Source organism: Phyllobates terribilis, unplaced genomic scaffold (genome assembly GCF_046119375.1).
Source record: "Phyllobates terribilis strain yellow unplaced genomic scaffold, ASM4611937v1 Scaffold_2__4_contigs__length_985480577, whole genome shotgun sequence".
NCBI classification, from domain to species: domain Eukaryota; kingdom Metazoa; phylum Chordata; class Amphibia; order Anura; family Dendrobatidae; genus Phyllobates; species Phyllobates terribilis.
The window spans coordinates 535,007,493-535,019,804 of NW_027362762.1; the positions used below are offsets into that span (position 1 = coordinate 535,007,493).

General features: G+C 47.3%; 1 protein-coding gene across 4 annotated transcripts in view; it reads right to left on the reverse strand.

Moving 5' to 3' along the window:
- The window catches only part of SLC9A1 (solute carrier family 9 member A1), a 98,883-nt gene extending 88,837 nt beyond the window's left edge, over window positions 1–10,046 (reverse strand). Inside the window, exon 1 of one of the 4 annotated variants that reach the window (XM_073666178.1) lies at window positions 9,518–10,046. In XM_073666178.1, the coding sequence (XP_073522279.1) occupies window positions 9,518–9,821 (304 nt within the window). In that variant the 5' untranslated portion in view covers window positions 9,822–10,046. Of the gene's footprint in view, window positions 1–7,354; window positions 7,389–8,237; window positions 8,266–9,077; window positions 9,110–9,517 lie in introns of those variants that run through there. The other 3 variants (XM_073666182.1, XM_073666181.1, XM_073666180.1) reach the window with 3 other exon arrangements.
- Between the last annotated feature and the right edge of the window lie 2,266 nt (window positions 10,047–12,312).

Below are 12,312 nucleotides of genomic sequence, written 5' to 3' on the forward strand. Positions count from 1 at the left end.
CTGCGTACCGCGCGCGCATACGTCTGCGTACCGCGCGCGCATACGTCTGCGTACCGCGCGCGCATACGTCTGCGTACCGCGCGCGCATACGTCTGCGTACCGCGCGCGCATACGTCTGCGTACCGCGCGCATACGTCTGCGTACCGCGCGCATACGTCTGCGTACCGCGCGCATACGTCTGCGTACCGCGCGCATACGTCTGCGTACCGCGCGCATACGTCTGCGTACCGCGCGCATACGTCTGCGTACCGCGCGCGCGCGCATACGTCTGCGTACCGCGCGCGCGCGCATACGTCTGCGTACCGCGCGCGCGCGCATACGTCTGCGTACCGCGCGCGCGCGCATACGTCTGCGTACCGCGCGCGCGCGCATACGTCTGCGTACCGCGCGCGCGCGCATACGTCTGCGTACCGCGCGCGCGCGCATACGTCTGCGTACCGCGCGCGCGCGCATACGTCTGCGTACCGCGCGCGCGCGCATACGTCTGCGTACCGCGCGCGCGCGCATACGTCTGCGTACCGCGCGCGCGCGCATACGTCTGCGTACCGCGCGCGCGCGCATACGTCTGCGTACCGCGCGCGCGCGCATACGTCTGCGTACCGCGCGCGCGCGCATACGTCTGCGTACCGCGCGCGCGCGCATACGTCTGCGTACCGCGCGCGCGCGCATACGTCTGCGTACCGCGCGCGCGCATACGTCTGCGTACCGCGCGCGCGCATACGTCTGCGTACCGCGCGCGCGCATACGTCTGCGTACCGCGCGCGCGCATACGTCTGCGTACCGCGCGCGCGCATACGTCTGCGTACCGCGCGCGCGCATACGTCTGCGTACCGCGCGCGCGCATACGTCTGCGTACCGCGCGCGCGCATACGTCTGCGTACCGCGCGCGCGCATACGTCTGCGTACCGCGCGCGCGCATACGTCTGCGTACCGCGCGCGCGCATACGTCTGCGTACCGCGCGCGCGCATACGTCTGCGTACCGCGCGCGCGCATACGTCTGCGTACCGCGCGCGCGCATACGTCTGCGTACCGCGCGCGCGCATACGTCTGCGTACCGCGCGCGCGCATACGTCTGCGTACCGCGCGCGCGCATACGTCTGCGTACCGCGCGCGCGCATACGTCTGCGTACCGTGTGTGCGCGCGCGCATACGTCTGCGTACCGTGTGTGCGCGCGCGCGCATATGTCTGCGTACCGTGTGTGCGCGCGCATATGTCTGCGTATGTGAAGGATGAGGGGGCAGGCTGGGCCATGTGTAATAAATATATATATATATATATATATATATATATATATATATATATATATATATATATATTTATTTATTTATTTCTCCACCGTATCTGTGCATCATGAATCGTGTATGTGTTAAAAGGGCCCACTGAGACTCTTTCGCCCGGGGCCCAGAAAAACCTGGAGCCGGCCCTGGGGGGGGGGGGGGGGGAAGGATCGCTGTGGCCGGGGGCCCGTTCTCATCTCCCGCTACCTGTGTAAGTACATACAAAGGCAGTGCTCCCCGGGGAGACGCCGTGTGTGAGGGGGTCTATATGTACAGTTTGTCAACAAAAAAAATTCTGGCTCCTAAATTTTTTGGCTGGCTCCTAGATTCTGAACAACTTTGTCGACCCCTGTTTTATGTTCCCCATACCTATTTATGAAATTAAAAAAAAAAGTGGAATAGTTACCATTTCACTAGGCAAATTTATTATTACTAATTAATGGCCATTTATGAAGGAGCCCAAGCTGGAGTCGGCGTGTGGAAAAATAAAGAAGTCAGAGCCTGTCTTTTCAGCACCGCCCTGTTCACTTATATGGGTTGACATAGGAATACCACTTTAACAGCTTCCGGACCACCTATAGATTTTAAAAGGCTGGGGGTTCTAAAATGTCATTGTATAGTCATGTGCAGCTGCAGGAGTGGGGAGTGAGTGGTCAGCTACAACTAGAATCCCCATAGAGAAGGCAAACGGTTTAATACCATCTCTGTCTTTCTGAACCCTTTGAACACAGCACTTAACAAGGGCTTCCTCCTCCCACCTTAGCGATCATGTAATCGCCAAGTGCAGGTCATGAATAGAGAAAAATAGCCCAATCTTGAACTGGTTGAGAGGGTTGATATACAAACCACATTGATTTTACATTTATCCTATTGATAGGTGGTAATGGTATTATTGCTGGGGGTATGACAACTTGTTAAGCACCAATCACAAGAACAGGGCTTCCAAAATACTCACTACTTAGGGACCCCTGTTCTCCAATTCCTATGCATAAGGTGATGCTTTTGTGGCAACAGAGAGCTCACGGTGACTAGCCCCAGGTTTGTTTGAGCAAAAATTGCAGGTATGGAATACAAATGTCTACCAAGCTACTGCACATTGAGATACAAGTGAACAGTGATGCCACACAATATAACTGGTATGGTAAACATATGAAACCACTATATACTATCAGCTGAAAACCAGAAACATCTGCTAGTCACTGATAATTTCCCAACTATTAATTATAAATGCTCACTGCTGCATAAACGCGGTGAGGCAGATACACCAGGAATTGTATATACGTTATTCTAACTAGGTTTCTTCTTCTAAAATAGAAGCTATAATTAGGAGGTACAGATCTTATTCCTACAGATATAACTGACATCCCTGACAAAGATGGGCATGCTATCCAGTATACTGGATTATAATCGGGTCAGGAAAAAAGGGAGCAGCACTGAACAAGTCCTTTATAGGGGGCCCCTCCTTACAAGAGTTGACACAGATCCCCAAATAAAAGAAAGTGGAAAGCAGCAATTCAACCTTTTCTTGAAATATTAAGAGCTGCTTTCCTTTTATAATCTTATGACGTAAATATTATGTTGGTCTTTTTTTAAATAAGTTTTTCAAAGAAAAAAAAAAAATGGGGGAAAAATTTCAAAAGCAGACAATGTGGGCAATATCCATTTATAGTCAAATTCAGTAAGCATCGCTCAAGTACGGAGAAGGCTTTGCACAAAATGTCCCATTATCTACATTAGACACAATCAACAAAAATCATGTTGGCCTGTAAACTTACGCTGAATTAAGTTCACACAAGCATACTCAGCCCAGGTGAACAATAAATATTTTTGTTAGTTTTAAAAGAGAATATCTTAGCGAACATAGCCCCACTAAACCATCATAGGGTCTCTATTCCATGCTATTTTTGCATCCTAACCATCCAATCCTTGCAGCTTTGTGATCTTTACATACTTTCAAAGTCAAGTTTTATTCTGCACTTGTGTTATGTTAAGGTCTCAGGCCTCTCAGGGCATGCAAAGCGGGGGAGCATACAATCAGCTTCATTGCGCATTTCACTGCGTACATGCACAAGATGTGCAAGGGGCCAACGGTAATGTCGCTCTTGCAAATCATGTCAATTGCACACAGAAGTTCATGCTTGCAAGAAGGTAGGCAGGACTAGTTTAGGTGAATCAAAATTATAGCAGACTAACATTTCCATAGTACAAACGTAGAATAAAACCTGATTTGAAAGTACAGTATGTGAACTTCACAAAGCCACAAGAAGGGGGTCGCTAGCAGGGCTGTGGAGTCGGTAAGCCAAACCTCTAAGACTATCTAAGAATCTAAGACTCTAAGCATGTACATAAAGTGCAGCAGATTCATGTCAACTAAAATCCTTAGATCAGGAACAGAACAGACATTTCATAACTTTCCCAAATTCTTATGAAAACATTTACAGTACATCCTGCATTGAACTACTGTTCCAATTTATTATATATTTTAGGCGCCGGTCCATTTTATACCGACTACGACTCCACAACTCAGCTTGCTAGAATGCAGAAATAGGGTGAAGTAAAGACATGGTAGCGGCTTTGTGAGCTAGGGCAACTGACCGATTCCCTTTAAGATGTATATGTAAAAAAAAAACGGATGTCACATGTATGTCAAAAAAGGACAACTGGCCCACAAAACTATGTGATTTACCATATACTGAACATTGTAAAGATGGAAATCCTTTTTTTTTTCAGGATGCAAAATGGTTGATTTTTCATACACTTATCTGAATCCAACATTACAATTGCTTGGCAGATAAAGATTATTTAATTTAACACATTAGAACTTAACATTTAGCAAGAAATCGTATGAAAGGGTTGACCGGTCAAGCCAATTGATAGTCTGGGTACACATGCAAGTTAAGTAAAGTTGAGAATATTTTTTTAAGCTTCATTCAGACATCTGTTTTTTATGCTGTAAAAAGACATGTGTTCTATGTTTTTTTGAGAACCGTGTGTCCTCGCAAAAATCTTGGAGACATGTCCATTTTTACATGGATGAAAAGTGCCAGTACAAGACAATAGGTCTTTGGAAATCATCGACAGACCACGGATGGCATCAATGTGCAGTCTGTGTGCTGCCCATGATTTACACTGTAAAGAGAAGCTTTGTTGTAATTAATTCACATCTGAAAATGACTGATGAAACACAGTGATGGTAGAAACTGACAAACGGCCCAAACACTGATACCACTTGACTCGTACCGCTTTTTATTTGCATACATGAACACGGACGTAAAAATAAGACCTAAAGGGGTATTTCCATCTCGTACAAATCCAAAGGATAAGTCAAACACTTATAGCAAATGAGGGTCCCACTAACTGGACCTGCATTTATCTTGAGAACGGCCCTATCACGAGTCACTGTCAGTGGCGAGGTTGTCAGAATTCCTAAACCAATGAAAGAATTCCAACCATCTCACCACCAAAAGCAGTGCGCATCGGGGCCCCTGTCCTCGAGATGTGTGCAAGTCTCATTGGTTGTCCCAACCCCCCCATGTACAGTATGCAAGCCTTGCTCATCTCACCCACAGTTTCAGAGCTTCCTCTATTCTCACCAATGAAAGAGTCTTTCAACCTGTAACATTAGGAAGAGCAGAACTTACTGTTCCTCTTGTTAGGATTTACTCAATTCATTATATAAAACTACACAGACATGGAGCACTGCTTCTAGTCTCTATTACTTCCTGCTTTCAGATTAGTCAGTATTAGAGTTAGGCAAAGATTTGTGCTGCCCAGGTGCCATGTCCTGTCCTCTGTGGCAGCCAGTCTAGGGGAGTCTTCATTTTTGCAGCTGGCATTTTCACTACACAAAGTGAGAAGCTATTATTTCTGCATTTGTCTGTCCTGATTAAAGACATTTCCAGCACTATCCTCACTGGGCTAAATGATCTCTGTTGGGAATGTGTCACTGCCTCAAATTTCCCACAGCCATCAATGGAAAAATGCAATCACTTATACCTGTATGATACACTAGTTCTATCCGAGTCAACAGAAACCTCTCAAAAGAAAAACAAGAAAATCACTTCTGACACTGCATCATACAGTTCACTGACCAACAATCCCTCTGATGTCCTGCTCCAAAAGTCTACAGATATTACTGAAGGTCTAGAGACAAGCGAAAAGTATTCCCCTAAACAGGCTTGATATATTCACAACTGGAAATAATAGAAATATTATACAAGGGCTTTGCTGTCCCTTTCTTTAGCAGTATCTGATATTGGGAGAGGAAAGATTCTGCTGCAGCAGGTAGCTCCCGAAGCCACTCTCCTACACCCAAGCAAGTACCATGCAAGTGTCAAATAATTAGGGTAAGCCAACACTATACTATTCCTTGAGGTGGTTTAGAACACAGTACTGTTTAAAAAGAAATACATGCCTCTAATTCACCAACAGAAGAATTTTGTATGACCGTCTTGATGAAGGTGCGCTGGTGTAATTGTGACAAATTCATTAAAAGGGTTGTCCAGTACTTTACTTTACCCCCCCCGGGGTCCCTAAGGATTTTTGTAATTACCTTACATTGCAGATAATGCCTGTGAGCGGCGCTATCACTGGCTGCTCATAGGCATCACGTGACCCCCAGCTGCAGCCGGCTCTGACATCCGCTGACATCACGACAAGTGCTGGCAGCAGCCGGGGGTCTTTGGCTTCTGCGTTCCACAGTGGATGCCAGGCTTTGGGCGGGGTTACCCCCCCGTGTCACACCCGGCATCCACTATGCTCTCTGCCTCTCCCCATTCATTGGGAAAGCACACGGTGGAAGCTGGGTGTGATGCGGGGTTAACCCTGCCCACAACCCAGCCACCACCGTGGCGACCCCAGCGCTGAGTCACGCCTCACTTGTCATGACGTCAGCGAGGGGTCATGTAATGCCTGTGAGCGGCCAAGGATAGCGCCGCTCACAGGCAGAAAAAGCAACGTAAGGTAATTACAAAAATCTTTAGGGGCTCCGGGGTGATACATTGGAGGTGGGGGGGGGGGTAAGACAAAGTACTGGACAACTTCTTTAACAGTCGTGCAGCTCTGCGTTTGTCTCAGCTGCCGTACACCACTGTACCAAATGTACTTCAGCCAGTGACAATACATTTCTGTCGGAATTTACGCCACTTTTATGACAAATATGATGCATTTGTCCGACACGCTCAGCAATGCCCCCTCCCAACTACGCTCTGCCCACTTTTCAATGTAAAAAAATGTTCTACCAAAATTCTGGTGAAAACTGATTGAATAATTGAGGCCAATTTGTTTAATGTAACCTGATGTTAAAGGCCAAAGAAAATTATTAAGCACATTATGACAAGTACTTTTTTTCCCATGCCTTTTGCGCATTTTTTGATGTGCTGCTCTCCTCCCTGCCACTGATCTCATAAGTGCAGAAATAATGCCCATGAGATTTTCGTATTGACAAAGTTAGGCTGATTTCACACATCAATCAGCCAAAGGCAGTTGTAAAGTATCTGATTAGGATTATACTGTTGCTACAGCACAAAATCAAAATATACTAAAAATTAACCTTTAGTAAATAACTAATAAAGGTAAATTTTTAGTATATTCTGATTTTGTGCTTGTTTCACACATCCAATATTCTGTGAGTGCGAAGCGCGTTGTCCAGACCAGGTGCAGCCCTGTTGACCCGCGCTCAGCAGCCTCATAGGCAGATGTGATACTGATGAGTACGGGTCTAAAGACCAGCACTCACTCCGGAAATAGCAGTTCATACATTAGCATTTAACATGCGGCCAATAACACAGACCTGTAGCATGCAGCAAAAAAAGGGGTCAAAAACAAAAAAGTGTCTTACTTGGAAAGACTATGATTTTACAGAGCATAGTGCGAAGGGTCGATTTGCCCTGCAGCCCTATTTATCAGCTTCCCAGCCTTTGATCCTGTTAATCAAAAGGTTTGGACAAGCCCATCAAAGAGGAACTTAATAATTCACGGCGTCTATTTAAATGCTCCTTATAGATATGAGAATCAAAGTAAAAATAAATGGACTTTTAGAATCTAGCTTTAAAAAAAAAAAAATCCCCACTTTACCTGTTTTTTTAAATAGCATGCAGATTCAGCCACAACCCTGGGTGTGAGCAGTGAAAGCAGGATTGAGAAGACTATTATAAATATAGCAATTCCTGCTGCAGGGAAGGAGAAAATACTAATGTCACCATTATGTTCACTGCAATATAGAGCTGGCATAAAGTGACTGGACAGTACAAAGGTGGTCAACCACTTACACACATGTCCACCATCCTTGATAAAGAAGATTGCATGCTATGTCACACCCACACCTTGTGTAATTACAAAGGTCATCAGCTAACCTCTCTCCTATAGAGGCCCTTACAACCATTACAGCCTTAAGATGCCCAGAGAATATCCACCCCACAGCAGAGTACAATGAAACTGAATGAGGGTGTACAAAAATAAATCCAAGCAGGTTTTTCCACCTCCGGCTTTCCTGACAAAGGTGATATGAACAACCCTTTAGTCAGGGAGTAAATGGAAACCAGCTCACCTGTGCACGGGGTCCCCAATGCACAAGGTAGGGCGAAATCCAAAAGATCCGGATCCAGAATGCATATAATCTGTATTTTATTATTTATCCATTAAAAGCGTATGTAAAGATCATCCCATAAAAGTCCCTGTGATTCTTCTCCTGGGACTTGTTCTTTAGGACGATATATGCACCTAATGGCTTGATTCGTATGTGATGTTAATTGATAAATAATACTATGCATGCTGGATCCTCATTTTTTGATTTTGCTGTAAACTGTGACCACTAGACCCCATCTCCAGGTACATGACCCCCTATTGTGGGAATGTATGGGCAGCTGTGCGTACAGTACAATGGCATCACCCCTCCATGACACAGTATTACAGCTCAACCACCCTCGCCCAGACGGGCAGCATGCAGGGTGCCACTCACCCAGCTTCATCAGACAAGCCGCATGCAGGGTGCCACTCACCCAGCTTCATCAGACAAGCCGCATGCAGGGTGCCACTCACCCAGCTTCATCAGACAAGCCGCATGCAGGGTGCCACTCACCCAGCTTCATCAGACAAGCCGCATGCAGGGTGCCACTCACCCGGCTTCATCAGACAAGCCGCATGCAGGGTGCCACTCACCCGGCTTCATCAGACAAGCCACATGCAGGGTGCCACTCACCCGGCTTCATCAGACAAGCCACATGCAGGGTGCCACTCACCCAGCTTCACCAGACAAGCCACATGCAGGGTGCCACTCACCCAGCTTCACCAGACAAGCCACATGCAGGGTGCCACTCACCCAGCTTCACCAGACAAGCCACATGCAGGGTGCCACTCACCCAGCTTCATCAGACAAGCCGCATGCAGGGTGCCACTCACCCAGCTTCATCAGACAAGCCGCATGCAGGGTGCCACTCACCCAGCTTCATCAGACAAGCCGCATGCAGGGTGCCACTCACCCAGCTTCATCAGACAAGCCGCATGCAGGGTGCCACTCACCCAGCTTCATCAGACAAGCCGCATGCAGGGTGCCACTCACCCAGCTTCATCAGACAAGCCGCATGCAGGGTGCCACTCACCCAGCTTCATCAGACAAGCCGCATGCAGGGTGCCACTCACCCAGCTTCATCAGACAAGCCGCATGCAGGGTGCCACTCACCCAGCTTCATCAGACAAGCCGCATGCAGGGTGCCACTCACCCAGCTTCATCAGACAAGCCGCATGCAGGGTGCCACTCACCCAGCTTCATCAGACAAGCCGCATGCAGGGTGCCACTCACCCAGCTTCATCAGACAAGCCACATGCAGGGTGCCACTCACCCAGCTTCATCAGACAAGCCACATGCAGGGTGCCACTCACCCAGCTTCATCAGACAAGCCACATGCAGGGTGCCACTCACCCAGCTTCATCAGACAAGCCACATGCAGGGTGCCACTCACCCAGCTTCATCAGACAAGCCACATGCAGGGTGCCACTCACCCAGCTTCATCAGACAAGCCACATGCAGGGTGCCACTCACCCAGCTTCATCAGACAAGCCACATGCAGGGTGCCACTCACCCAGCTTCATCAGACAAGCCACATGCAGGGTGCCACTCACCCAGCTTCATCAGACAAGCCACATGCAGGGTGCCACTCACCCAGCTTCATCAGACAAGCCACATGCAGGGTGCCACTCACCCAGCTTCATCAGACAAGCCACATGCAGGGTGCCACTCACCCAGCTTCATCAGACAAGCCAGCAGGATCCACAAGGCGATCTCGAACGGCTCTCTGATGTAGCCGTAATCCATGTCCAGCACCGGAAACAGCTTGCGTTTGGCATGCTTTGTGGTATTGGCAGTGGCCCCCTGTGGCTCCGGGGTGACCCCATGATGCTCATGCTCGTAGTGGTCCAGATCCGGAGAGCTGGCTTGTGTGAAGAGATCGGGCACCAGGACCAGGAAGAGGAGCACATACACTGCCCACCTGCATCCGGGTATGAGCCCCATGGTTACAGTATGCTGGGCACAGGGCAGCCTCATACACCTGCCGGGTAGAAGCTAATGGGCACCGAGCAGCGCTTCATGCCAGGGCGCTCCCGCCACTTCACCACACATCAGAGCTAGGCAGGCAGTGCTCTCTATGTGCTTGTGACAGATGCATGTGTGCCCTTCAGCCCGCACCCGCCAGCTCCCGGCAACTCTCCGGCTCCTACTCCACTCAGCCCGCCAGGGAAAGTGGGCGCTCCCACTGAAAGGTTGTGGTGGAGACAGGCGGTTGAGCGACCTCTGCTGGCCCGGAGGTTGATGACATGAGGAGGCGTGCTTCACTAGTAAAGGGGATTAGCTTTGTGCATGCGACCTTCAGTCATAATGAATGCGGCACCCACCAAGGGTCACCTACGAAACTATGACAGTTTGTGGGGGCCTCCATAGCTAGACTATGAAAGAGGTTATAGAAAGCGTGATCATTTTATCTGATAGTAGTGGTCTGTGCACACCTTGCATGTTTGTCACGTAAAAAACACCGACAGCTCAATGTGTGAATGTGACCAACCTGCTTTCAGGCGATTTTCCCAGTGTGCACGTACCCCACCCGGCCCCACTATGAATGCTGTGGGCTTTTTACTCCTATTCTGAACCATTTTCTGACCTTTTTCCCCAGTCCCCATTAGCTGAGCATGTGATGGCCTTGTCCCCGCTGAGGCCGCGCTCCCGCCATCAGTCTGCTGAGTTGTTCATCTTTCTGGACCAATACTTGCATTTTTATTACATTTTTTCAGCTGTGGTTTTGAATAATTTTGGGATGCTTTGTTTTGGGTACTTCCTGTTATTTAGCTTTTATAAAACTTTATTGATAAAGTCACGTGCAAAGTTTTTTTCCTGTGTTTCCTATGTGGAAATGTAGTAAACCACATATATCTTTTTTACTTGCAGATTTTCCTCATCTCATTCAAGTCTATGGGGAAATTCCACAAATAAAATGTCTATTTAACCACAAGAAATGTATATGTTGCAGATTTTAAAAAAAGTGTAAAAATTAAAAAATCACAGTGGGCAAGAGCTTTCTATAAATCCCATCCACTTTGCAGGAACTGTAATACCAAACCAAAAATACTCAGCAGAAGTAATGCACCAAATGCTCATCTTATTATGCCCTGTCTTACCAACTAGCAAGTGATGGTTATAGACACCGCGTCAGTCCTCTGGTGCCCTGGTGGTCCTGGCCATCCCTGCTAATTGCTAGTGTAATAAAATAATACAATTGCTGGAAGTTACTGTATGTAATTATAATGGTCACCAATTTTATACTTACGCAATTTTCAGAAAAATGGTTGATATATGATCTTTATAGACATGCACATTGTTGAAACAAAAGAAGAAAATCAGGTTCAACCACTTTGGGATAACCACGCTCTTATGTGAATGAGACTCCACAGGAGTGAACTAGGACAAAGGGTGGCAACACCTAGGTGAGGCGGATAAAAAAGTGAAGAAATGCACACCGAGATTAACTTGAAGGGTTCACTCACACTAGCGTATAACTTGGACGAGTGCAATTCGATTAAAAAGGAATTGCACTCGGACCGATGTTATACAATGAGGCAGTGCAGATCTGCGTATTTCTCCTCAGCTGTATTCAGCGTGAGAAAAAAATCACAGCATGCTGACATTACACTCCAAAATTTGATGGGTGCGAGAAAAAAAAAAACGGACCATCAGAGTGGCATCCGATTTTTATGGATACATTACAATTCTGTAACATAGGAAACTGTAAATGATTGATAGCTGCTGAGTAAAATAATGGATTGTATACGGATAGCACATGGATGACAGTGAGGAAAAATCATCTCACTTTTCTGGATGCAAATCAGACCGATTTTTTTTTATTTTTTTATATGCACTTGTGACCCCAGCCTAAGGCCGGGGTCCCACTAGCGTATCACATCCGATATGCTAATGATACTCGGCTTTCGCTCTCCTGCGAGCGTGAGCCGCGTGTCATTGCTCTGTACTCCGATCCTCTCGCATCAGAGGGAGACGGAGAATGTAATTTCTCCATCTCCTCTGTTGCTGGCGTTGGCGGGAATCGCACTGCACTCGGGTGATATCGGAGTGCAGTGCGATGTTTCACACGTACCCATAAACCTGTATGGGTGCATTTAATCCGAATCCAGCATGCTACGATTTTTTTTTTCAGTCCGATCAGATCGCGATCGAGCTGGAGAAAAAAACGCCACTGAGCACACCTTCATGGGATTAAATTGGTACAAATGCAATCAGATTTTTTATCAGATTGCATTCGTCCGATTTAATCGCAAGTTAGGGCGAGCGTAATTGCAGCCAACAAATGCGTCCACCTACTATATTATATATTTTTATATAACCCCTTCACACCGTGGCCCTTTTCCGTTTTTGCACTTTCGTGTTTTGCTCCTCTTCTTCCAAGAGCCATAACTTTTTTATTTTTCGATCAATATGGCCATGTAAGGGCTTGTTTTTTGTAGGACGAGTTGTACTTTTGAATGACCCC